The sequence below is a fragment of the Camarhynchus parvulus genome, chromosome 1 (genome assembly GCF_901933205.1).
Source record: "Camarhynchus parvulus chromosome 1, STF_HiC, whole genome shotgun sequence".
NCBI lineage: Eukaryota > Metazoa > Chordata > Aves > Passeriformes > Thraupidae > Camarhynchus > Camarhynchus parvulus.
Window position 1 is genome coordinate 86,870,864 of NC_044571.1, and position 27,863 is coordinate 86,898,726.

The following is a 27,863-nucleotide window of genomic DNA, read 5'->3' on the forward strand; positions in this document are numbered from 1 at the left end:
CTCCCCAGCGCCTGGCAGAGCGGGCGGGCAACCCCGGCTCCCCCGGCCCGGCGCCTCCTTAACCCGGGGAGGCGGGGGCGGCCGCGGCCGAGGGGAGCCGGGGGAGGCGGAGCGGCGGCCGGGGAGGAGCTGGGGCCTGCAGTGGAGCCGCAGCCCGGAGCAGCAGCCGCGGGAGCGGCGGGGCCTGGAGAGAGTCAGCGCCGCCCGGGCCGGGCCCCCCGCACCGGAGCCCGGGGAGCCCCCCGGGGACGAAGCCGCGGCCCGGCGGAAGGCGGCGGAGGCGCCGCGCAGCCCCGTGCAGGCCCGTGAGCCGCCGCGGCCTCCCGTGGTAGCCGAACCCGGGCAGGAGGAGCTGGGGCCTGGGGGGAAGCCAGGGACAGCGGCCGGGGTGGGGGGACACCCCCATAGCCTGCCGGGGTGGGGGAGAGACCCTGCCCGCCGCCCCCCGCCCCGTCCGCAGCCCCGTTAGGCAGCCCCGCGCCCGGTGTGGGGACACCCCGGCGCCCCCCCCCGCCAGTCCCCTTCCCCGCAGCTGGTGAGGGAGCTTAACACTTGCCCCCTTCCCCACTAACGAGCCAAGGGTGTGCGGAGGCCCCCGGCAGCCAGCCCTAGTTACTATCTAGAAGCAGGTCTGCTCTTTCTCGCTGTGGAACAGAGCCTTCTGGAGCTCCTAGATACTTGTTACGGGGAGAGGTGTCCTCAGACCCCAGTTCCTGAGGATTGTGAGAATAACCTTTATTGCCGACTCCCTCCTGCTGCTGAGGAAAGTCTTCTCTCAAGCAGAGCAGACAGCCCTTCCCCAGATCAGGTAGTAGTGGGTGTCTTTACAGAGGAATTCCTGTATGCCCAGGAGAGGCAGTTCCCAAGGCAGAAATAAGTAGGAGCTCCAGATACTTACCTAGTAATTTTAATTATTTATATCTGCTCGGCAGGTGATAGAGCAAAACAAGGGAGAGAAAGCAGAGATTTAGCTAGTCTTTCTTTTTCCAGTTGCTGTTAACTGGAGATAAAGGTAATTTCCAATACTGATCTCATCTTCCTTTATCCCAAGGAAGATCCCTCGTCCCCTAATCCCAAGAGGGTTTTCTTCAAATACCCCGTGCAAGGAGAGAGGACACACCTCCTAGTTACAGGGAGAGGAAAAGGCAGATTTCACTGATAATATCCACCGAGATAGCAAGAATTGTTTTAGAGAAAGAGATTTTTTTTTCCCCCTTACGGGCAAGGTGTATGTAGAGAAAAGAGATTTCTAGGTAGGCAGATTGGAAAAATTGATTTCTAAAATAATCTGACCATCAGTGAAAAGGCTGTTTCCTGGGGAACACCCCTTTAGTAGTTAGCTGCCAAAAGGGAGAGAGGGTCTCCATCCCGGGATAAAACCAGCAGTTTTAGGGGACTGACAATCCCCTAGCAGATTGTTTTAATACTCAAGATCCTGATTTCATCCACAATCCTTTCGCCCTCGAAATATTTTTGGAAGAAGCCCTTGGAATAGCTGACAGCAACGGTCTGAGTATGGGTCTCAGAGAAGGAGTGTGAAGGGCAGCACCCCAACAACCAGCACTGAAGATAATCCACCTCCCTCCAGAAAATCTTCCAGACAGAGTGAGTGACCACATTATATCACCTCTCTATTCCTAGCTGTCTTCTCTCGCCTTCTGTCCTTGTTTTCTGTGTCTTTTCTTATCTCACGATATCTGCATGCTTTTAATCTTTTAGCTCTTTCTGTTTCTGGACCTCTCCCCACCTTCTTTTTCTGTGTGTCTTTCTCAGTCTCATTCATTTAGCTGCCTTACAGAGCTAAATGGAATTGACCTGATTCTTTCCCTCACTATTTAGCTTATGGGAGACCTTAGCCCGATATAATTGTAAGAAGCCTCTCTGCCCTTTCCCTTCTACTTTCTTTTCCTGGGTTTATTCATCCTAGACTCAACCTTAATCATCACTGGTGTGAATTAATTTCTGTCATTTAGGGGTCATTGAGAATGATAATAGTGGCCAAAAAAAGCTTTGAGGAGACAGGAGCAGTGATTTGTAGTGCCAGGGTCCAAGGATGCACGCATGGGGTGGAGTGTCAGTTCTCCATCTGGGTCCTACTATGCTTGTAACTGTGGGAATAAAATCATTGTGCGGTGCAGACCTCGCTGTGCTTGGGATCTGAACCTACAGATCCCCATGCAAATACCCTGAGATGCATGTCCTAATGTACCTAAGGGACTGTGGGATGAATTCTGGAAAGAGTGCCCTTGAGAGTGGGTCCTGTGGTGCTCAGGGGCCTGGGCATGAAAACTGTGACAGTGCTGGTGGAACCTGCTCTGAAAGCCAAAAGAAGCTGTTCGGTTGCCACCAGTCTTCATCTGTGTTTTATGCTGCATTCAGGGACTAGGAATGTGAATCCTAGTGCTGGTGCTGCGTGAGCCAAGCTGCTGCTTTTTGTAAATGAGGCAGTTAATTCCCAGCCACAAATGAGTATTCTGACACCAGCGTAGTGATTTCCTGAGAAATCAAGTCTGAGGGAGACGTCGTCTCAAATAAAGCCAAAGCAGATTCCAGGAGCAGAAGAATCTTGGATATCTCACGTTGAGGTATTACTGTTTCTAGTGAGATAGCAGTGAGGAAATCCAAGATCACAGGGCCAGGACAGGGAGCCCTTTTGGAGAGCAATGGTTAAGCAGGGAGTCTCTGAAGAAGGAATTCCTTGGTGTAATGTGCTTGCAAGATCAGACAAAAGATGCCAGTGATTCCCCATTTTGGCAGAGAATTTTGTCAGTTATCCATAGCTTCAGAAGGTGACTCTTTTTCTAAGAGAAGGCTGAACCACCAAGCATACATATGTTCTGGGGGTACTGTTAGATGCCCTCCTACCTGTTGCCCTATAGTTATGCAATCAGCCTGTTTTGAGTAGAGCTGTGTTATCTAGCACAAGGGAAGAGATAACTGAGGCATTTTGGCCTTTGTACATTCGAGGGGATAAACTGACTTTTCATGCTCGTGAGGTTAATTTACCTCACGCTGCCCCCTTCCTCACAGTCATGACTTGACATTTTTCAACTGCTTTTGCCTCTGATGGATGCCAGGGCACTTTACAGAATATATACACCAGCCTTAACAAAATTCTGCTCTTCCACAACAATTACCTTTCTGCATATGAAACATTTTTTTTCTTCCATTAACGATAAAGATTCTGTATTTGCTGCCTGAGCTTTAAATGTTCTTTACAGACACAAAAGACTGGAAGTGGTATGCTATAGACTAATGGTTATTTATTTGTTAATTGCTGACAAGGCATTCAGTACTGGCTTGGACACCAAATTAAGACAATCTCTGCTCAAAAGATCTGATAATCTAAAACACAGCTATACAAAAGCTGGGACATACTCATAAATTTTACAGAATAATTTTTTGTGAGCACAGCTCTTCAAAATGATCATGGTATTCACATCAAATGTTTATCACAGGTGAAAATGCAGCTTCCTCTGAGACGGAATACTGCAGCTGCTCTGCACCATTTATTTTATACAAAAGTATCTATGCAAGAAAAAGGGAGTATTATTTATCTTCATGAAAGGGCAGGGTACTTTATAGACACGCTTAAATGGAAGTGTTATGTCTATAAGAGTTTACATTAAGAATGTTAAACCTGACCACCGAAAATTAGACTTTAAAAACCACATTAATGTACCTTCGTAAGTAGCCTAATTCTTGTAGATGCCTAGGAACGTAGAGTTTGCTTCAACAGAAGCAATGAAGTCTTCTACATTTGGGGAAAAAGACACTTAGTTGTGAGTCTTTGGGCTTGTGAATTTAAATTTGGACTTTCATGCTTCCAAAAGTTGACTTTTTAAGTTGAAACACTCTGATCTTGTCCTATGGGCACTCAGCTCCCCTCTGAGAACTGACAGTGGCATTTCTCAGGTCAAGCGCTTAAGCAAAATGAAACGAGATGGTCTAAAGAGTTATGGGAAAAGGATTATGTTACTGAAAGATCATGAGGTTATAATACTGTTTAAGTCTGTGTTCTGTAACTTTTTGGGTTTTATCTTGAAGTGTGTCTTTGTAGGCAAGTTTCTAGGATAGAATAAGGAGTCCAAAAAGTTGGAATAAAAGAAGGAAGCAGTTTGAGGAGTTGGTATCTAAGTTTTCAGTCCAAGAGAAGGTTGTGACTACTGTAGTCCTTCTGGTTTGGGGTTTTTTGCTGAGTTTTTTTTCCCTCTCTAAAAATACAGCTGAATGTTGGTGTCTCTGAAGAAGTTTATTCTTATCACAGAGGTACAGGTTACTACCTCTTTCCCTAAACTTCAGCTCACCTTCATGTAGCGAGAGATTCCATCTGCATCCCAGTTTGGGTCTTTGGCCCTTTACTTCAAATGTCAGAAAGGAGGAGTGGTTAATGGCAACTGTGATATGGACAGCTGTCCCTCAAGAGCAGGACTGAGCTGATTATCTCATTTTACACAGCTGTCAGACAGGAATTGGATCTCAGTCATTAGAAACCAAAAGATGAAAAATGCTTTGGGACTCATTTTTCCATTTGCTTTTCCCAGCCTTGGGTAGAAGAGTAACCAGTGATTTTCATGCAGAACCTTCTGTGTTTTTGTAGTACTCCATTTGCAGAATCTGTTTCTGACTGATGTTTCAGAAGTGAAACTTAAAAAGGATACTGTTTTTGGTCTGGGAGGCGTCTTAGAGAATGTGAGTAGACCCTAGATTGATGGGCAGCCTAATGTGATAGCTAACATGTTTGAACTCTCCAGTTGTGTTAACTCTGAAGCCTAAAGAAAAGCCTTTAATTTGCTGTATTGTTGGCAGTTGCACATGTTATTTTAGCAAGAATATCCAGTTGATGTGTTCAACCTCCAAATGCTTATTGCCTTTGTGGGAGGCAGTATTGCTACTTGCTATCTGTTTTGCTGGTTTTGTTTCCTTCTTCCTTCTAAGGGATATAGGATGAACATCAAAATTCATAACGTATTTCTGCCCTGAACTCACGTTTTTCACTTTTTAAAGGCCGTCTGTGTATGTGTATTACTGAGAGAGAGCAAGCATGTAGCAGTATGTTTTCACAATTAATTAATTGCAAATTTTCATCTTAAGTTTGAAGTGCAAATGCAAAATACTGTGAATGTTTCAAAATTTGGAGATCTCACAGCCGACTTTAAGACCAATTTAATGCTATATCCTGTGATGCTTTGCCAAGATTTGGACTAGATTGTTGTTTTATCCATCTGTTTTGCCCTGACCAGGCTTCCTATTATGAACCTGATACTTCCTTAGGTAGGCAGCACAGATTTAAAGGTAGCCAGCAGAGATTTTGGTAGTGCCTGACCTTTCCTGAATAACTGGGCTCCATAGTATCATGTGGCACTCATGTTCCACTCCTGCACCTTTAAGGCCCAGCATGTTTCCAGCCTGCCTACTTCTTGATTCGCATTTCTTCCTGCACCCACTCCTCCTCTCAGTTGTTCCTGCTCCTTGCATCTCTTCTCTCTTGTGGTCCCTTTGGCATTCTGTCCTGTGGTCCTAGAAGCCTAAATGCTGCTTTTCTCTTCATCAAGCAAGCATCCCTCATCTTCTCACTAAGATTCTTCACTGGCAGGAGTCTTTTACTGCATCTCACAGGCTCTGGTCTTACTTCTACACCTGCATTTTGACTTGTTCCTGGTTGCCTTTTGTTAGATTATATGCCTGTGGACGTGTAGGATTTTTTGTCTGAGGTTATCTCAAGAAACTTCTTTTTTTAATCACTGAAAATAAGCAATTCTGCTTGCCTGGGGAATGGCACTTGGTCTCCATAGTCCAACTCAATTTCATTCTCCCACCCTTCCTTCTCTTCTGGCCCCTCTCCTTCCTCAGGAATAGCTATATTTTGGTTAGTTAGAATAAAACCCCCTTCTATTACATTCTCTGTTTCCCTCTAGCAGTTGAGGATCTTGGTTTTCAGAACTAGGCTGAGCATTTTGTGCAAGGCCCAGTACCTCATTCCTCATCTTTCTGAGCTGGTCAGTTTATTTCATACAAAGTCAAGAACTAAGGGAATGTGTGTTCTTTTTTTGGCCTTTTTTATGTATAAGAGAGACTGAGTAATGAGGGACAGGGTGAGATGATGAGTGAGAGCTTTTATACCTCGAGGAAAAGAATATTTGCTTTTTGGTTTTTTACCATTAGCAATTCAAATTTTGTTTATGCTCTCTGCTCTGTAAAGACTGTGGCTGATTATAGAAGAAATATGTAATTACTGTTAAAAGTTCAAATCTGAATAATTGAGAAAGAATCTGAACACTTTGTGGTCACAAACTAAAAGAGCAAAGTTCCTGAATTCTCAGTTTCCCCTAAAAAACTATTGTTAAGTAAAACCAAGACAAATTCTCCCTCCCCATCAGGAACTTGCAGAGAAAAATAAACAAGCTGGTAAAATAGTTATTTCTGAAATTCTTTTTATCTCTACCTGAACAAAGCATATAAGGTTTGACTGTAGAGAACTGGTCTGGGTTTTGGGAGAGCAATGTTCTCTGCAAAGTTCTGCTGTTCCTTTGCTGGCTGACCTTGGACTGCATGCTTCTCCATGCATGGCTTCCCATTTATCCTGAAATAGGTTATTGATCCTTTATAAGGGTTCCAGAGTATAAGGATGAAAACCACTTTCTAATGGTTTTCTGCTCTTGCTGCTGATTGCCTTAATTACAATGTGATATTGAACTTAAAACTTCTATATGCCCTTTTTTTTGGCATTAGGAAACAGTAGAAGCCCCAATGTGTTTTTGTGTCATTTAAGGACCAGTCACTCCAAAATTGAAAGATTCTGTATGATTGTGTGCAGTCTAGAACTATTTTATAAAGTGACTTCAGTGTAGATATTCTCACTCCCTGAAGCTTCTCCTGAGATCTCTAATGACCTTTTCTTGGCCAAGTCTCAGGGTCTCTATTCCATCTTCATCCTCCTTGGCTTCCCTGCTGTTTTTGACACTTGATCATGCCCAGTCTTGAAATCTTGTCCTCCCTTGACTTTTGTGACAGTATTTTCCTGGTTTCCCTCCTAACTATTCCAGTCATTCATTCAGTAGCCTCTGCACTAAGCTGTTTACTTCCCTCCATATTTTTTTTCATAACTTAGACACAATAACCTACTTCTCGTATCCTCTCTTTGCTTTTCTTTACCTCCTTCATGCCAGGGATATTAAATGATGCAGTTTTGCATACTACCTTAACGTATTTTTTAATTAATTGCTGCAAGTTTAAGACCCCTGAGGCCAGTGTGGAACTTGAGAAAGTTCCTTTGAGATTTGCCTTTGTTTCCTGATTTCCTCTGCTGCAAGCTTCCACAGTTGGGCCTATAACATGTTCTTGCTCTGAACATACAGTGTAGGACTCATCTTCCTGTTCATGGCCGGAATCTTTTGCTGCTTCTTTGAGTCTCTTTGGGTAACCCTTATGCTTCCTCCTTCATTTCCCATCTCTGTTAGTGTGAGCTATTCTTGTTGGCCTCTGACAAGTGTGTTATCTTCTCGTTTTGGTAGCATCACGATTGCTGAGGCTGTCCTCCTGGCGTGTTTTCTCAACACGTTGCCGTCTCCTCCTTGACAAGCCTGTGTTTTGGCTATCATCCACCACATAAGGTTCCAGCTTGTTGTGCTCGCTCTAAGGGGCCTTCACATTTCTGTTTCTGCCCTATCTGTTGCTGTCCCTTACTGCATTCTCCTTTGCTGTCCCAGCAACACAAGCATGACATTGTGCTTTTCCATTTTTTGCATGAACATCTCTTTGCATTCTTCCTCAGCTGACTCATACCTTGATACGCACAGGAATATTGCCAGCCAATAGAGGCCAGACATACTGGAAAGTACTTATTTCATAGAACCCCAGAATCATTAAGGTTGGAAAAGGCCTCTCAGAGCATTGAGTCCCACTGTTAATTGCATATTTGCAATTAGCTGTTTTCAAATATGCAAATAGCCGTTATTTGCATTTTTGAAAATTATTCAAAGGTCTAACTGATACTCAAATGTAGTCGCCTAACTGTATGTACCCCACTCTCTCTGGCTCCTTTTGTGAAGAAGCATGATTGCAAAAAGAATAAAGAGCAAAAGAAATAAAGATTGTTATAAGCAAAGACACAACATCTTGAAGACTGGAATGTTCAAGGTTAGAGCAGAATAATATTTACTTGCAGCTGCAAGGTGACAACTGTGGCAAGCATGCGTGTGGAAGAAAGGGACTTCTTTCAGTGTCTGTAAAGAGATGAACAGAAGATTTAGTTTCAGGATGATACACAAAATGGAGCATTTTGTGAGTAGGATGCCAAGCAGCAGTACTACTGTTTTAAGTAAAAAGAAACCATTAATTGTGTGTCTTCTGTGGTAGTGTGGTTCTGAATCCTCTTGAATTTCAAGAGTGGTACAAATCTTTTCGAGTTGTGAGCCAGGCAGGGATTGTCAGGTGTTTTGTCTACTGGAAGAGAGTTCTGTCAGTTTGAGAATAACAGCTAACAGAATAGTAAAAAGGAATTATGTTAAAACAGTGGTTGAGACTTAATTTATGAGCCTCACACAGTATTATTTGATTCTTCTGATTGTTCTCCAACTTCAATTTCAGCTGTGCTTTGCTCTCAGACTCCTCTTTAACAGGCTTCTCTGCAGTGCTTTGGTAATCTCAACCCTGGGAGCATGTGCTCTGTGTACATTTTGGGCACGTGGTATTCAACTAATCTGCACTTGATACCAATTTCCTTTTTTCCTATGAATTCAGTACAGAGTTCTTGCTACTGCTTGATACCCATTTCCACGAGTGGGTTGTGGTTTGTTTCAGCAACTATTGCAGAGTTCATATTGACTATTCTGTTTTCAGTGGTTCAGCCTTTGGTGAACAAGTTCTGACCACCTGCCGTCAGATTTTCATTTTCCCTGTATGTGGCTGATGTTCCTTTCTCTACCATAGAAGCCTTTCACTATTGCTGTCATTAAAATGCAAGGCTAACAATAATTTTTCACCAAGAGACCCATTTTTTAATGTGAATAAGAATACAGTTTTCATTTATAAGCATGTTACATTCTTTTAACCTGTGTCTCTGTATATGTCTTTGCAATGCTGTGCAGATCTTCTGAGCAAGAAGTGCACATGCTGATCTACTTCTGATGTTGTCTCTAATTTCAGAAACAATCTGGGTATTAAATCGGTGTTTACATATCTTCTGCTGCAGGTTTATTACTGGATGTGATTCTGATAGGCAGGTAAAATTTAAATCCTTCAGCTTGGGGACTCTCAAAAGGCTGGTGGAAATACCTGCTCTTACCTACCGTTTCTCTACCACAGACTTCCCAGTTTCCGAGGGAAAATTTCATTTCAGATATGTGCTCATAAATTTGACTTATTCCGAAACCAGTTCCCTCTACCTTTCTCAGTGTAAGAGTAATTGTTCCGTTAATGTTCTTAAAGCAAATGTCAAAGATTTCTCTCCTGCCTTGGCATATGCTTGGAATTACAGCTGCTACTTCCAACGGTGAAATATTGTGTAGTGGTACTGAGGGTGGAGGGATGCTGCAGAGACACTTCTGCTGTGGTGATGTATTTTCATTGCGCTTCTTCAAAGTGCTTGGTTTACTTTTTACTTCAAATCTGTTATTGGGAGGGTTGTCATGGGACATTTGGCTTATTATTAGAATAAATCTTTTCTAGTAGTCTTATTACAAAGGAAATAATTTCCAGCTCAAAAGTATTTTATGTATACCAGTATTCTCAGTATCATTTAGTGTTTCTTTTGACAGGTGTTACGCATTCCCCACTTTACCTTACACAGCATCATAAATAAACAAACTGGTCCTAACTTTGAACACGTATTTTCAGACTGTCTGAGGAGTGTCTGCAATGTTTGTGTAGTATTTCTCAATGTTTTTTTTCCCTGTATGTTTATATAGCAGACAACAAAAACATTTGATTCGTTGGTCTTATTAAAATCTGGCAAGGCCCTAGCTATGCTCAATCCTAGCCTGTTATGCCCATAAAGATACTGCTTCTCTTGACACGAGCATATTTCAGGCTTTGGCTATAATGCCATCTGTTGATAAGTTTAAATAAGCAGGTCAGGTTTTGTAAACTATACCATTTGTCAGTTTCAAACAAAGCTAGGACATAATTGCCTTTGGAATTGAATCCTGATGCACTTTCAGCATGAGGGTTTGGGTGACTTTATAGTTCTCACAAGACTTCATGGTTCATTAGTACCAAAAATGCCTGCACAGTCAGTGCTGTTCATTTACTAAATTCAAAATACAAATTTATAGCCTGCTTGTGCACCTTTCACAAAATGGCGGGAATTGAAAGGTCCTATGATAAATGTGCTATCATAATATTTATCTAATCTGTAATGACAGTGAAAACAATTTTGTTTTCTTTTTATTTTTCTTTGAGACTTAAAATGAACCTTATTTTGTTGAGATTTCTATTCATTAAAGGAAAATCATATCTGTATAACAGTTTAATTACAACAAAACGATTAGTCGAGCAATTTATATTAAGCCTAAAGTTTATATATGGCCTAGAAGTTTTCATCTGCCTCTAACTGGTGATTTTCAGTACCATCTCAGTGTTTTGTGTGACTTGGAGCAAATTTTCCATTCAGGATACCACAGTCACAGTGCTGCCTGTGTTCCATGAAGCAGCACAGCATTCAGAGCTGTGCAGTCTTGCACACGCAGTAGTTCTGAGCAGGGCTGTGCAGTCAGAACCCGACATGTGGACAGGTGCACACTGTGACACTCATAGGCAATAGCACACCGTGTGCTCTTAGGTGACAGTGGCTTCCTTTGGTTGGATCCCTTTTCCCTTTGTGGCTCATGACTAGTGAGAACCATGTGCCTCCTGTTACCATATCTGCAAGCCTGTAATTGGGAAAACATTTTTTGGCTTGTTCTACTGCTCTCCAAAAAGGGAAGCATGGTTCTAGGGTATGAGAATTTCTCTTACCTCCTTGCCCCCAGGGATGGGTTTTCCTCCTTTCATATGGCGCTGAAGGCAGAAGGGTGCTGTCAAACTGCAATGCCTTTCTTTTGTCAGTAACATGACACCTATCATTCCTTCCAGGTTGTTTCGTTTTATGAACAATACCCACCAGCCTCTCTTCCTTCATTTCATTCCAGAAATATAAACATTTCCTGAAGGCTTCTCACAAGGAGTTACCAAAACGACAGATAGCAATTTCAGTCTGGGCAGATAAGCAGTATCCTCTTTTCTTATTTCTTACATGAAACAGTATTTCTGTGAGAATGCTTGCTTAGAGAAGATCGGATTTTTAAGTGTTTTATTCCTGCCATCTTAGTTCACACCACCTTCTTTATGAGGGAAAGCACATATCTTAAAATGGCAAATTTCTCTTTCTTCTAGACTCAGCTAAATTGATTATTTTCCCCTTCTTGTACTGGATGAGGACACAGTTTTTTGAATGTGTAATTTACACAAGTACATTAGAACTGCCTTTTTTTCACCAAAGTAGAGGCTCTTCATTTCTTCATGCATGTTTTACTTTTACTCCTCACATGTGACATCATTTCAGAAAGGTCGTAGTCAAATAGTCCTTTTTTTGGCAGTTTTTTGATCTGCTAAATACCTTAGAGACTAGGGGTATCTCTGAGTATATTAGATGGATATTGTTAGTTAGATCACTGGATCTGTGTTTCAGGCACTGAAATACAAGTGGTCACCTATTCATAGGTGTTCTGCAGCAATGTCTGTCATTGCTTGGTAGTCTGTTTGAGTTTTTTCTCTCAAAGTTCATGTTGAGAAACTTAAGTCTCCTTTAAATCTTTTTGTCATAGTGTTTTGTTGGATCAGAATACTAGCAAATAAAGCAACAGTGAAAGTAAACACAGAAAAATGTAAATGTAGAGATTTATTCTAGAATAGGCATCTTCTGTAGGCAGTGCACAGCATTGTGTGGCTCCCTATTTCAGTCCCAACTGATTCTACCTGACCAGCCCTTGAATCCAGCCTTAGAGAATGCTTCAGGCTAAAAGTGTTTATTAACTCTGTGCTCAGTGGGACCCTTAGTGTGTTGCTCCCCACATTTCATGTGTTTTTCTGTCCTGATGGGCAAGTAGCAGTGATCCTGGGTAAGATCTGACTGGCTTAGAGTGAGCATTTGCAGAGTAGCAAAGTACAGGTTTCCTCAGTGCTGCTAAGGGATGGCCCTTACTGTCCCATCAACAGGAGCCTGGCTTGCATTTACAGCAAGAGCTTCCATTTGCTACTTGCAAAGATTTAACGTAAGGCAGCAGTTTTCTCAGAAAGCTGTAGGTCTAGTCCCAAGTGAATTGGTGGTTATTAAAAGGTATTCAATGCAGGAATTTGCTTTAATACATTTTTCTTATGAATTGGACGGATTCTTGTCTGTTTAACTGTAGTTCAGGATCCGTGCTTGGCTGGACTTTTTGCATCTCTCTGACCTGTCTGACTTGGGATTGTACTGTAACTGTTTAGTGCTTGAGAAATGAAGACTCTGCCGTCGCCTTCCAGCTGTTGATGGTGGTTATGACCTTGGCTACTCTAACCTTGCTTTTTAAATTCAGCCAAATACATAAACAGATAGCATTTACCTTGTAAAGTGGGACATTGTGAATTCTGGTCTTCGACTTTCTTTTTACTTCTTGAAAATTAATTCTGACTTGCTAATGTGGTAGGATTTTTAAAGCACCCTTGATTTCAGTTCCATGTGTTTATTAGTTATTACTGGTTTTTTCTTTGTTTGAGTGGGATCATAAGAGAAGAGTTCAAAAGATTTGCCAGGCAATAAGCTGGGAAAGGAAAGTTGGAAGAATGATCAGCTGCTCTGGTTTGGCTGCAGTCTTGTTTTATCATGCCATTTAGTAGTGTCAAGCTGATGCACCAAATACTTGGGTCAGGTGAATGAGAAGTGCAACATAAATTAACAGTAATACTTACTGTATAAAGCAAATATTCTTTTAAATAATTTAGTAGCCAATTACACTAAATTATTGTTGCCCTGAAAGTGTTCTGGAATTGCCACATTACCTAGTGTTTGAGTATGCTCAATTATTACAGATCCCATATTGCCAGCAAATCCAGTAACATGATCAAGTGCAAACTTGGAAAAAAAAGGTCTTATTCCACTGCTTTGAAATTTCCCATGTGATTCCTGTTTGGTCTGACTCTTTGCTTTCTGTCCTAAATTACTGTCTAGTGTATATCTTCTTATCTTCTTAAAAAGCTGCTGTGTTTTACTGAAAAGTCTTTCAGTACTGGGTGACAAGTGCATATATAAACACAGGGTTTAGTTTGGAGTTTTTTTGAGTTTGGTGGTTGTTTGGTTTGTTTGTTTTGTTTTTGTTTTTGTTTTTTTTGTTTGTTTGTTTGTTTGTTTTTTTTTAATGATTTTTGGATTTTGTTTTCTTGTCAAAGATTTTTTATAAACCATGGAATGAAAATACTAAATTTCTTAGTGTGGGTGTAATCTGACCCAATTCTAATTTTGCTTGTCTCTCTGACAAGTGTATTTTGTACAAATGCACAAAAGCTTGTGTATTTGATGATGGGGATGTTGCATATCAGCCTTACATTTTACTGTATAGTCAATCATCCCAGATGCACTATTGACATAACCTGGGCAAACTTGAAGCTCTGTGAAAACAACAGTGCTTTCTTCTGTTTCTTGAATTTCTGGTGTTTCAGATTGGTATCTCAATCTGCCATAGGCTTTTATAACCTAGTTTTCTGGATTTCTATGCTTGTCTTAAAAAAACAAAAAGGGGGGAGGGGGTGGAACAGATAAATTTGTGTTTATTTTACTTTGGAGTTGTATTGTTAGTGCAACTGATATTTCATAATGGTTTAACAAGAAGCAGTAATTTTTTTTCTGCTTGCACCATAGAAATTAAAATTTATATGAGACACACGAAATGAAGCATTCAACTGATCCTTTAGCTCACATTTGTTTTCTTCCAAGTGGGGTACAACTTTTAACGAGGGCTTTACCTCATTAATAATGAGGGCTTTACTGTGAAGTTAGCATGTAAATGTAACTGTGTTTGATTGGTCTGTCTATCCCTACTGGATAAAAATATATTGTTGCTTTTCCCTTGTATTATTCACAAAAGAATAGTCCTGCTATTTTTTTTAAATATGTGTAAATTTCAAATGTTTGATACTAGATTAAATCGGTCAAAATGAGTTATTCAATAAAGCTCAACTTGAGGGGGCTGGATAGTGGAAAGCCTTTTGCAGCTTGGATCAATTAGCTGTGCAGCAGGTAGTAATGCCTGTCCCAAGTGAGAGTGTGGCAGATGAGTAGATGGGTGAGTTGGTAGCTGATGGGCTTTTCCTTTCCTCCCCAGAAATAAAAATGTTTCCATTCGCCATAGATGCTGTGGTGCTGCAATTGTACTTCTCATTCTGGGTGCCTAAGAGAGTGAGTGATGGTGTTAGCTGTGCGATTAGGACCTGTTTCCTGAGGCCAGGGCTGTGAAGCCCCTGCCTGTGGGGGCTGAGGGATGGATTTTGTTGGGGTATTGTGTAGGTGTTTGAGCCCTAAGAGGTGTGGTGAGCACATGCATGGAAATGAAAGGTTTAGCGCATATGAATGCGTTGGAGTATGGACTTCATTGCTTTGGTGCTGTGAGGCACTGGAGTGCAGAAGTGAAAGGTAGAATGCATATGGGTGTGGGGGAAGAACGGGTAGCTTCAGTGTCAAAATGCTGGGTGCATCTGTCTCTGGATCTGTGCATCCACACTGTGTTATTGTCAAATGCCTATTTTTAGAACGAGTGTCTAATTGGTATTCATGCAGATGGGTGTCTCCCTGTCTCATCTGATCCACTCATCTGAGTGATGCACTCAGTGGGAGGTGTCTGCTGACGAATCTTTCCTAAGCAGAGTGTGTTCGTGTCAGTCTCTTCCCTCTTACATATATGCAAGTGTTTAATTTGCTATACAGACATAAGTGTGTTTGTGTGTTTGCCTTGTCTGTGCTCCAGCATGCTCAAAGAAAGTACCATTTAATCTTCTGGAAAGACTAATTTCAGAAATTAAAGGTGTAGGATTTGCATGCCTTCAAGACATGTTTCTTCTCTTTATGCAAAGAGCAGTGCAAGTTATGGGCTTGGAAACTTAGCTCCCTCAGTCCAGACTTCAAGGGATTGCTCCCAGTATAGTAATGCAGCCAGTCGTGAGTAGGAATGATGGACTTTCTGCTGCCTTGTCTACCTGCAGCAGACTACAGAAAACTTAGTGTGCTAAGTGTGCAAGTTCATACAAGTTCATGCTGCAGAATGTTTTCTTCTTATAAAATAATTGTTACGTAGAAATCCCTGTATACAACTGCTAGCCAGGTGTGGTTTATTTTTCTGTGGGGAAGTGTATAATGTTTATGAGAGAAAACATTCTGAGTCTCTTCCTGCAGCAAACTTGTGTGATTTCAGACAAGTAAGCTTTTTCTGTGTCTCAGAATTGGAGAAAATACTTGCCTGCTATAGTGTGAATTAAGCGGGGTTTAAATATATATATATATATATATATATATTTTTTTTTTAGGAAAAACTGGTTATGGCAGGCAAAGCTTTAACTATTATGAGCTTAATATAGTCTGTTCCAACTTGACATGGTAGATGTAATTATCTATATATAGTATTATGCATGATCTTGGTGTTTTAAAATGAGATATGTAATCCTAGCTCTAAGGAATAGGATTCATTATAATGTCACCTAATGCAAAAAAGAGAGGCTAGGCCTCAGAGAGAAATTAATTTCCCCTCAAATTAAGATAGTCCTGACTTTGCAGATGATCTAATTAAATTGTGGTTTGTGTGTGGCATGAATGAATATTCTCTTTTAGCTATGATCTTCCTCTTACCTGACACCGTAAACCTACTGGATCACACGTAATCTTGGGGAAGAGTACCAAGGTTATATGGATTATGTAGTAAAGGAGTGAATGTGATGTACCTGCTGAAAGGGCTCCACTTCCCTTAAACAGATCTTGGCTTTTTTCCTGGGAGCAGTGCCCTGGGGTAAGCTTGCCCTAGCAATGTTACCATCAGTGTGGAAAAGCACTGTCCCAGCTGCCCTCAGTACAGATGTTCCTCCTTGAGGCAGAGTCATGGGCCTTTTGGAATGGTTCTGGCTAGCTGGGAGTAAGATACATAAAGTAGGATGATCTTCATACAGGTATTTGTGATAGCAGGAGAAGAAGGCAAATTAATGTTTCTCTTCTTAGGCTTCACCTTGTTTGTGTCTCAAGGGTTTCCTTTCCTCTCCTTTCTCCTCGCAGATATTCCTGCTTCCAGCAGCATGGCCTCTGACCTGGAAAGCAGCCTCACTTCCATAGACTGGCTCCCACAGCTTACTTTAAGGGCTACTATTGAAAAATTAGGGGGTTCCTCACAAGCAGGACCTCCAGGGTCTGCCCGAAAGTGTCCCCCAGGCTCACCAACAGATCCCAACGCCACACTGAGTAAGGATGAGGCAGCAGTGCACCAAGATGGGAAGCCACGTTACAGCTATGCCACTTTGATCACATATGCCATCAACTCATCACCTGCCAAGAAGATGACGCTTAGTGAGATCTACCGTTGGATCTGCGACAACTTTCCCTACTACAAAAATGCTGGTATTGGTTGGAAGGTGAGGGCTTGCATCACTGAAGTACCCTTTCTCTTTTGCCTAATTGTAAGGCTTACTTTCTTAATTCTTAATTCTATGCAGAATAGCTTCACTGATTAAAATAAGACTGATGTAAAACCAAGTTGACCAACTGGAGAAAATGCAGAGCCAGCAGTCCCATTTTCTCTGAGAATTTTGTTGAACTTATGTGCACTAAGAAGGAGTGCACACAAAACCCACTACCACCAACCAAGGAAAACAAAAAAAATCCCCCACAAAACACACATCACTACCATCCTCTGCATCGCACTGATGCTATTTTCATTGCACCTTCTATAGACGTAGAGGCGGTTCGGCCCCATATTAACCATCTTAATCCGTCCCTTTCCATAGCTTCTGTTCTGCCCCATTCCAGCAATATGTAATGAGCTTTGGCTTTTATGTACCATCCTATTTTCTCTGCTCCAGCACATACTCAGAAGACTGTATGTTTTTGTTGTAGCACTTACCTCTATCTCTTACTCTCTCATCAGAACTCTATTCGTCATAACCTCTCTCTGAATAAATGTTTTCGAAAGGTGCCTCGACCAAGAGATGATCCTGGGAAGGTAAGAAATCTGCATGCTCCTGGGCAAGCAATTTAAAACTGCAGGGAAATAAGCTGGGGTTGCCCTTTCTAACTCATGGTTGGAATTTGAAACCTAAAGTGTAGGCAAAAATGGAAGCAGTAGTAAGATTTACTGCAGTCCTTTGGCTACAGAAGCATTTACTTAAAGGGAACCTGTAAAGGAACTTTAAGGGTTTTAGTAATTGTTTTTCTTATCTGTGATCTTCAGTTGACTTTAAAGATACTGGCAGAAGTCAAAAGTGTGATTGAATGTACTTTATTAATTTTGTTTCTTTTTCTTCTTTATCTTTGTGTGTAAAATGTGGGTATAGTCCAACTTGTTCTGCTATGAGAGAGCATAGCAGCTGCTGGTGAACAGTAGGACTGTGATGTGACATCATGGATTTCATGGAGGCAGGATCCATGGAAATGAGAGCAGAATTGCTACTTATGTAGATTGCAAAGTATTTGGTGTTGGAAAAATATGTCATCATCACATAGTTTAAATCTGTAGAAATTATTTACGAGTAAAACTCAAGAATTTAGGAATATGGTGGCTAACTAAGGAAAGCTGTGATAGTACACATAGATTGTAAAGGGGAATTGCTAGCAAAACCAAGACTTGGCATCTTGGCATGCAGATATTATTGTCTGAAAAAACCCACAACCAAACAAGCAGGAGGAGATGGTAGGGGTAAGAAGCTGTGTATTTAGACACAAGGATTGTCTCCTCCCCGTCATCCTAAAGTTGCAAGAAAGGACCGTTTGCTCAGGCCTTTATTTCAGGTTATATTTAAAGGACTGTGTGGTGCTCAGTTGGCATCTATAAGTGGAAATAGTAGATCTTTGAGGATCACAGCTCAAAAATACCATTAATTATGTGGCTTATTCCAGGAAATCCTGACTGGCTTAAGGGTATATGTTTGCAGGTGTTCATTGGCATGTTGGGCTGGGTTTATAATGAAAACCTGTGCTTGTTGCTTATTCAGATTATTCAGATCTTGATGGGAGGTTAAAACAAGCTAAATCCACTTTAGAGTTGTTTTTATACTTAGAAGACAACACTCATAATTACACGCTGTTTTATATTGAAAGGGAGGTCTAGGGGTTGACATGTACCCCTATCCTCTCCCAGACAGGAACAATAACATTAGGCTGATGAGATCTGTCAAATTTTTAATATCTCCAGGGATGGAGATAGCAAAACTGGGCATTTGTTCTAGTTCTGCACCACCATGATTGTGAAGCGAGTTTTGGTTATATCCGACTGTACTTTCCCTTGCTGTAACTTGTATTTTTTGCCTCTTCTTGTGCAGTACATTTTTTGGGAAGAATTTGATTCTGTCTTTTATAATATGCTTACACAGTTGAAGGCAGTGGTTTGATCCCCTTAGCTTTTTCTTGTCCAAGCTAAACAGACCTCTCTGTACATAATTTGTTTCAGTTCTTAACCATGGTTTACTTCTTAGCCATCACAGGCCCTCTGTGGATGCTTGGAGTCTCACAGTCATGAAAAAAGAGCAGTCCTTCTGGCTGTCTCTGCCAAATACCAACGTTGAGTTGGTTCTCATGAGTTAATCATAAATTCAGATTGTGAGGAAGCCACTGAAAGGAGTGTGCAGGCCCAAAAGAGTTCACTCAGCTGGAATCAAACCATCCTTTTGTGTCCTTTCTCAAGAGTGATGGAAAGTAGAGGATTCTGCCTTCCACCAGTAGCATTGTTCCTCATAGTTCAATGCAACCCAGTGCAAGAAAGGAATCTCTTGGCAACACCTGAGTCTCGATTGTGTGAGGTTCTAGAGGATGGTCCTTGTGGTCCTAATGTTTAGTTGGTGCTGCATTTCTTGAGTCAGCAGCCCCCTACTTCAGGAAGCTCTGTGATTTCATCATTCATTCCCCAATGGGTTTTCTTTCCAGGGCTCTTATTGGACAATAGATACATGTCCAGATATATCTCGCAAGAGGCGGCATCCTCCAGATGATGACGTGAGTGTTTTTCTTTCCACACAGCATGGAGTGGGCTGGGAATTCCCTTCCAGCACCAGACCATGATAATGTTTTGGGGTCAGGGTGTATAGATGGGCAGAAAAAGGCCAGGACTGAACGAACTAGTGTGTATGTCCTGTTGATTGCCTGTTGTTGCTGCTATTCAGTAGCAAAGTTAATCTTGTAATCTTGTCTGAAGTCCTTTATCCTGACTTTTCAGTGACTAAGGTCCAGTCCTCCTCTTTTTTAAGCCATGAAATCTACAGCGGGGGAGCTGGCTTCCCATCTGCAGTTTCACTTCTCCATCTGTTTTTGATTTCTGCTCTTTTCCTTCTCTCTTTCTTCCCCATCCACAGATACCACAAGACTCCCCAGAGCAAGAGGCAAGTAAAAGCCCCCGAGGGGCCGTTCCAGTCAGCACAGAAGCCTCTTTGCCGCCTGAGGCCACCCCTCAGATGTCGATCCAGAGCACCACCCCCATTGCTAACTACAGTCAGGTGAGGAGTGGGGAAAAGGATAGAAGTGGGAGGAAAAGGAGAGTGGGAGGAGTGCATGAATGGAAAAGCGAAGTGGTGAGGAGAGGGAATTGTGAAAATTGTGATATGGAGGCAAAAATAAAAAGAAGGGAAGGAGCTGAAATTGCAGAGATAGAAAATAAGGAGGAAGTGAGTTTTAGCAAAGGGTTGGATGGGGATAAGGATAAAGGCATAATGGTATTAGCTGAAGAAAAAGCTGGAGCCATTGTGCTGTGGTTGGTGTTCCTCAAGAAAATGGCGTTTGGGAAGATTTGTTGGAAGATGAGCTAAGTGATACGGGATATCAGTGCATGTTCTATGTGTATCTAGTCTGATCTCTGTCTCAAGCTGCAAATCCTAGTACAGACTGAAGGCCTTATTTCTGCCTCCCTTAGCAGGGTGCAGGGCCTGTGGATGTTGCCTCTACTGTAGCAGGGGGGCAGGGCCGTGAAGGGGCCGATGTGCCACCTCCGCTGTACAGTGCCAACCATGACTTCAAGTTCTCCTACTCCGAGATCAACTTCCAGGACCTTAGCTGGTCCTTCCGAAATCTCTACAAATCCATGCTGGAGAAATCATCTTCCTCTCAGCACGGTGAGTAACTACATGCGTCATGTGGGGTGGGCAGGTATCTGCCCACACAGTCTTGTCCATTTGGCATCTCTCAGAACTTTCCTGGTTTAGGAGCCTGTGCAAACAGACTTTCCTTCTTTGGCATGCTGTAATTACTTCTGCCAGGAGCTGATAAGAAATCTGCATGTCCTTTTATGCATTGCTCCCCCTAGTTCTCTCAGAATAAAAAAGCACAATGATTTAAAAATGCCTTGTGTTGATACAAATGCAAATACTAAAATGGCAGAAGCTGGGAAAAATTAAGTCCTGAAGAAAAGCATGTCAGAGAAACATTCACAGTCTGTCAGGCTAGAAACCGTAAGAGGGAGGGGATTGTGGCATCTGGAGTTTCTCAGGAGAGTGGAAAATCATCATTGCTCAGATCTGTTAAAAGTAGGATTGTACAAGGCCTTGGAGAATTGAGCTTTGTGGATTTAGAGCAGAGAAGAGAGGGCCACCAACTCCATTCATATCTTGCATTTCTGGGAGTGAATAAGCAGCCAGAAGAGGGCAGAATCACTTCAGGTATGAGATGTCCATGGAAAATACTTCAGAAAAACTTAAAGCTCTTTCTGCCTTTAAACACTCTTCTAAATATTAATCTGGTGTAAAAAGGAATATGTTGTTACATGAGCTTTTTGCCTGTGCTATCAGCCATCACACAGTGCAGGCAAAGTTTGTCATTCCAGAAAGGGCCTCCTGAACTTGAAGCTTCAGTGAAATAAAAATGTATATACTTTCACTGCTTTCATCATGCTGGCACTCCTCGTAGGAGCCTGTTGTGTGAGGTATTGTAGTATGAGCAAGCTAGAAAAATGTAGAGAAGAGCCTTGGCTTGGTATGTTCCTCTGATTTTACAAATTTAGCAGCTGCTGGTTTTTTCCCTCCAAGTTGTAGGTTGCATGGCAGTGTAGGAAAACTTGCAGTTTTTGAAAAAAATTTGTTGGCAACTTCTGAGTCAGGATGGCAGTATTCATCCTTTTGCCCTAGGACAGTAGTAGGATGCTCGAAGGGTTGATGTTGAATCTAGTGAAATTGTGAGGCTTGCTTGCAGATGGTCAAGTAAAGGTACTCAAAGGAAGAAGCGAGTAGCTCGGGTTAATGGCATGGAGTACCCCTGACTGTGGTTTTCCACAGAGGTTCCCCAGTGCATGGGGAGAATGGACAGGGGAAGCAGATAGAAGAGATCTGCTGAGCTCCTGGTGTTGGGGAAGGATAGAAAATACCTGATGCTCTCACGTGTAGAGGTTGTCTGAAATACAGGAGGATAGAAATGACACACCCAGTGAGTCAGGAGGAATGAAAGTAATAAAGGAGCCCTGGTGTGTGCAGTGTGCTCTTTGTACCAAAGCAGAGTATTTTATGACCTCTTATGATCAATGTGAGAAAAATTGTGAAGATTCCTGACCAAGCTGCTTGTAAGAAGGGAACTGAAGGGAGTCTTTGGAAACAAGCAAGTCAGATGCATTAAGTTATCAATTTCCTAAATGTTCTACTGTTTAAGTATGCTTAATGGTCATTTATAGGAAAACAACATGTGCTTGACATTTCAGGAGAGGTTGGGTTACTTTGGTCAGTCTAGGAAAAAATCCAGGGAGGAACTTAAGTGCCTAATGCTGTACTAAAATCCTTCTGGTCTTTGTTGTAGAGCATTTTGTTTTGTGTCTGGAGCACAGCAAGGGCGTAACTGCACAGGTGATGGTTGCTGGCAGCCTGTAGAGGGCACTCCTAAAGCTTCATAAATAGCGGGATGAGCAGTGTGAAATTAGAGCTGGATAATGTAAGCAGAGGTCTGATCCAGGCTCTCTTAAAGCTCCTTCCTCTTTCATTTACTTGGCAGGTTTCTCTTCACTCCTTGGTGACATGCAGCCCTCCAACCACAATTACTACATGTACCAGCAGCAGCAGCAGCAAGGCCCCTCCTCAGTGGGTGCTGCTCCCCCACTCCACACTCCAACCCCAGAGGGTTGCCCATCCCAAGGAGGAAAGCAGCAGGGTGGTGAAGGTTATGGCCCTCCACCAGTGATGTCCATGCACCCGCCCCCGATGCAGCATGGAGGTTACCACCAGCATCAACAGCATCACCCACACTCCCACCCACAGCAGCAGCCACACCAGCAGCAGCAGCAGTCACAGGCTTCAATCAACAACGCTGGCTTTGGTGAGTCAGGGGTGATGGAAAGCATGAATGTGGAAAAGGGAGCAGTGAGGAGCCCCCAGAGAGAAGTCTCACAAGTGAGCTTTCCCTAAGTAGTGCCTACTTGTGTGTAGAAAATGGGGGAAAGTAAGATAGGCTTGAAATCTGAGAAGGAAATTGCTTTCTTACCTGGAGAATGGAGAATATATCCAAAACCTTGGGTTTGGGATTCTGTTAAGGGATGCAGCATAAAGTCAGGGCCTTAGTGAAAAAGGAGATATTGCCCCTGGTTTTCCAAAGGGAAAAAGGATTTCTAGTTGCTGTAGCATCAGGCTCTTTGGTGAAGAGGGGCCAATCTTTTTCTATTAAGGGGTGGAGAGGAAGAGTGATCTGTGTTGTATTAATATTGTCCCTGTTTCATTCCAGCGTTTCCCCCTGATTGGTGCTCCAACATTGATTCCCTGAAGGAAAGCTTCAAGATGGTAAACCGGCTGAACTGGTCTAGCATTGAGCACTCCCAATTCTCAGGTCAGTGTTGGCCTAGTGACTAAGGCTAGTGACTCAATGACTAGGGCTGTAGTCTAGAACATGCAAGTGCTGTGCAGGGATCTATTTTTCAATGTAACTGTGGCAAGTGCCTGGATTTCTCAGTGATTCACCTCATTTTTAAAAAGAGGTGTCTTACTTCATGGGTTCTGTTAAAGATCCTGAAGCACTTGAATGATCACTGCAGGATTTGGAGCAGGGAGAATTAAGTCATAAAAGTATGTCAGAAGGCTAACTGAGCTTTTTCTTTCCAACTCTTCCTTGCCCTACCTGAGTCAGTGTGACAGTATCTTAGATGTGGAGCTCTTCAGGAGTCTGGCGACAGATTTGAAACAATAAAGATTGGTTTGTGAGGAGGAGGTAGGATTTAGGGACAGAAGACAGAAATTCTTTGCAGGGAAGATCACAGTGTGACTGCTGTCTTTGACATTCTCCTCTGTCCCCTGCAGAGCTCATGGAGAGTTTGCGCCAGGCTGAGCGGAAGAACTGGACGCTGGATCAACACCATATTGCCAACCTCTGTGACTCCCTTAATCACTTCCTTACCCAGACTGGTCAGCTCCCTCATCTGGTTGGCCCACAGCAGCCCCCTCGAATCTCTGATTCTTGTGCCCTGAACAGTGGCAAACAGGAGCAATCCATGAACCAAGGTAATTAGGAGGTGACGAAAATGACATGCAAATGAAGGCCCAATTCTGTGAGTATCCTAAATTAAATAAATTGCAATAAATTGCAGCCTCACCAGGCAATGCAGCACTGAGCAACTCAGAGCTGTTCATAGCAACTCAGCCTTCTCTGGCTTTAAAGAACTGGGATGTCCTATACCTTGGTCTGGACAGACTGCTGTTATGTGATGCATGCTATTGACAGGCAACCTCCAGGCAGGAATATATTTAAAAGGCAAACCTGGAAGAGGAGAAGAGGTGTTTTTTAGGTGACGAACAGAGAGGAATGGCAAGGTAGAGAGTTTGCTATTCCAGATGGCAGGAATAGTAAAGGAGAAAGCTCTTGCACCCTTGTTAGAGAAATACTGTACAAGGAGTAGGGGATGCATTCTGAGGAGGGGATATGGTGGTTTTGATAGAACTATAATGGTGTGTGTCATCTAGTACTGAACTAAATGGATGATATTGAGCCAGCTTGTAGTGTTTCTGGATGAAAATTTTCTTCTCTTATAATAATAGAGAAACTCCTGCTGGTTTCAAGAACAAGATCTCTGACCAAGCTATAGCTTGGAGTTAGGACTCAACAGCTGAACATCTCCTCAGTATCCTGTGGGTCTGAGTGAGTTGCTCTGTGGCTGAGCTGCCACCCAGTCAGGGCCGAGACTTCTGACCTGAACATTAACACTTGGTTTTTTGTTTTCTTAATTAATTTCCTTTCACAGTGAACTCCTATGGTCAGCCCCAGCCTCCCCATCTCTTCTCCGGGCCATCTCCTATGTACCAGATTTCTACCCAGGACTCTCCGGGATATAATCGCCCAGGTAAGGGGTGATGTTAAGTCATATTACACCAATGAATATTAAAGAACTGGTTCCCAACCCCTTTGTGCATTTCTCCCAAAGCACTTAGTAATCAAATGGAGCACTGTGCGTAGAGAGGGAGCATGGACTGCAAGGAACCCTCCATTCAGGGCTGTGTTATAGATCTGGGAAGGTTTAGGATTTCAAAGGCCTGATTTCTTTCACTTCACATAAACAGTCTTCTAGCTTAGTCTCACCCTCAGTTAGTTGTTCGAAGACAGCTGCACATGAGAAGCTTCTGTTGATGAAGCAGTTTGTGCTCTAGCAGTCAGCTATGAGGTAAGTAAAGGAGGCTGAAACTTCTGTAGAAGCTGCTGTGGAGAATTTCACAGCAGAACATTCCCAGACACTGGTCAGTGCTGACAGATTAATGCCTGTAGTGTTCTTGCTTGTTAGACTGTTGGAAAGGAAAAGGCCTAAATCACTTTTGATTTCTTTTGCCCAAGGACCCACTGTGAAGAAACATGTAGTTTTAGAATCTAACTCTCCTATTTCCCTTTTCTTCTTTTTTCTTGTTTTTGGCTCAGCTCATCATCTGGTCCCTCGGCCTCCAGGGCCTCCTCCAGGCGCCAATGAGGAAATCCCCGATGATTTCGACTGGGACTTAATCACCTAGCGAGTTACAGACTTGATAGCCCGTCCTTTATGAAGGACGTGGGAGGGGAGGGGGACATGGGGTCAATGGTGTCAGCACCACCCTCCCCAGCCTCCCTGCCTTGCCTGTATATAGATATATATTCTCTATCTCCGCCAGAGAAGCCACCGCAAGATGCTGCCGAAGATAATCCTTCCTTGCGTCCTGTTTTATCTTCTTTTCTTCTTTTGTTTATTATTATTATTGTTATTATTATTATTACCAATAATTGAGCACAGCCCTCCCCCTCCTCCGGTGGCCTCAGACGCATCGGATCGGCTCTTTTGTGTTGCGCAGTGCCCTGTGGAGGGCGGGAAGATGGGTCCTTGGTGCCATGAAAAGACCTTGGAAGGCTGAATCCTCGAGTGCATCTTTCTCTGCCTCCGTTATTTTGCGTTTAACAATCCCTCTTTCCCTTCAAGGTGGCCGGTGAATCTGTCGTATTGGCTACTGGAGTGAGAGAGCCTAGTGGACCCTGGGAGCCTGTAGTTATGTTGTTTCGTAAATGTTGTAAAGGTCAGGGGGCTGAAGGGACACTGGAGGGGTGATCTTAGCTCTGTGAACTTTGTTGCACCAGCAGGAACAGCAAGAAAATAAGTGGTGTTCCCAAGTACAAAGAGAGGGTAATCCCTGAGGTAGGGAGAGCTGAGCTGAGCTGGGAGGGCAGACCTGAGTTTGGAGAAAGGAGAATGTAGCAGATATGGTATTTCAGCAGAGAAGTTGGGTTTCAGAATGTGGTGCCATCTGTGAAGACTGAGAGATTCTTGAGGGAATCCTGACCCATTTCCTACACTGCCTTTTGCAGTCTCTAGGTGAAGCCTACATACCCATCGGGTAAAAGAAGCAGTCAGGGGTGTCACATGTGATTCAACAAATTCTGTTCCCCAGAGCTTTTCATTTCACCCCACACCCCTTCAAGCCCTTTTTCAAAATATGTAGTGAGGCTCTCCCTTTTATATGCAAATTTGGAAGTTTTCTCTCATCAGTATTTGTCCAATTGTTATTTGATCCTCCATCCCTCATATTTCTTTGGAGGCTGTCCTTGCCTGTGGTTGAGAGTGCCAGCAACAGGAGTCTGGCTGTGTAGGTGCACATCCTCCATCAGCGGTTCCCACTTGGTGAATGGGCTTGTGGTGGGCAGAGTGGGGCTGAACTGGGGGGCTGCTGGCCAAGGGCTGAACCCTCTGGTCAGGGACCGAGAGGCCCCTGCAAGCAGTTTTTGTAAGAGGGGCATTAGGGGAGACAGAGTGAAGCAGGGCAGGGTTTTGAACCAATCAACCAAAGAGTGTAGTATGAAAGGGAGAAGGGTGTCTCAGACCCCTTGCAGTTCAGCTGGGGAGATGATGTTAACCTAGTGTAAATCCTGAAGGATGAGCTTTGTCAGCATGTGCAAATCAGGAAGGTGGGAAAGGTGCAGGAATGGGAGTGAGCATTTAGATGCTTCCTCTCCAAAGGTGTGTCCTGTGTTCCCCTTCTTTCTCGTATGGCTCCGTTCTGTCAAACCTCTTGTTTCTTCTTAATATTTTTAAAGCCTTCCCCCAGCCCTTATTCCCTATTTACCAGTGAAGGGAACAAATGTGGAAACAGACTATCATGGCTGCTTGACAGACCTGGAGCACAGGAGTAAAGTAATAACCTCTCTTCTGACTGCAGGAAGGTGGGGAACTAGCACTGCTTTTAAAATTTGCTGTAGGGATAAACCAGTTGGAAATTGGATTGTTGTCAGGGAAGCAGACAGGGTCTCATTGCATTGGAAGGGGGGAACAGCACTTTTTTTTCCCTTTTTTTTAAAATTTTTGTTGTTGTTGTTGTTGGTTTTTTTTTTGTTTTGTTTTAAGTGTGTATTTGGGGGGGAGTTCGTCATTGAGCATTTCCAAGAGAAATGAGGAATCCCAGACAGCTTCAACATGGAGTCAGCCGTTATCTCTGCTGCCTCAGGATGGGAATGATACAGCTTTGGAAGCATGTGTGATAGGTTTCTGTGGAAAGTGGCACCAGCGACAACGAGAGACAACTTATGGCAGGTGCCAGTTGGTGTTTTGCAGTGGACATTACTGAGAGCCGGCCCTGTGGAAGTCTGAAAACACCACCGGAAGAAAAACAAACCAAGATGGCTCCTTCTGCGTATCCAAGTGCTCCTCATTTGCATATTTGCCTCATTTGCGTATTAAGTTGTGCCTCATTTGCATATGTAAATACATGCCGGTCAGTGTGCAAATTAGCCTCGTTCCTCTGCCCCTGAAATCAATGTGTGTTGTTAGTGCGTGGTAAGACATCGATGGGTGGTTGTGGAGCTCTGCAGGTGCGCTGGCACCGGCCTGCAGGCAGGGCAGGGGGGCCAGCCTGGCCCACAGAGGGGTCTTGCAGGCCCCTCCAGCCCAATGTGGCCCCCAGTGTTTGTGTCAGTGGTCAGGGAGAGAGGGGCGTGGTCTCACGAGTTTATTTTTGTGCATGCTTTCTTAATAAAAAGAAAAAGTGAATGTTTATGGTTTAACTGTTTTGGTGCCAGTATTGATTTTTTTCTTTCAGCGGCGCCTGTCAGGATGGCTTGGTTCCCACCTTAGAATTTGGGTGTGGACATGGCTAAATGGACAGCCCACACCTGGATGTTCTTGAGATGGAGACTTATTAGGATTTTAAGAGCTGAAGGTTCTGCCAGCTGGCTGTTCTCAGGGCAGTGAGATCTGAGAGTCTTTCAATTC

The 27,863-nt window shown here is 43.0% G+C and overlaps 1 protein-coding gene across 2 annotated transcripts; it reads left to right on the forward strand.

The window, feature by feature from the left end:
• Nucleotides 1-27,655, forward strand: FOXJ2 (forkhead box J2). 2 transcript variants are annotated; one of them, XM_030950779.1, is made up of 11 exons: nucleotides 1-1,605; nucleotides 16,268-16,620; nucleotides 17,133-17,207; nucleotides 19,124-19,192; nucleotides 19,549-19,689; nucleotides 20,106-20,301; nucleotides 22,160-22,480; nucleotides 22,883-22,984; nucleotides 23,452-23,652; nucleotides 24,390-24,488; nucleotides 25,055-27,655. In XM_030950779.1, the coding sequence occupies exons 2-11, from the start codon at nucleotides 16,288-16,290 to the stop codon at nucleotides 25,141-25,143; spliced, it is 1,626 nt and encodes a 541-aa protein (XP_030806639.1). In that variant the 5' UTR covers nucleotides 1-1,605; nucleotides 16,268-16,287; the 3' UTR covers nucleotides 25,144-27,655. The 2 variants fall into 2 exon arrangements, with proteins under 2 accessions (XP_030806639.1, XP_030806630.1); XM_030950770.1 differs by having other exon boundaries at nucleotides 7-1,605; nucleotides 20,103-20,301.
• The last annotated feature ends 208 nt before the right edge of the window (nucleotides 27,656-27,863 follow it).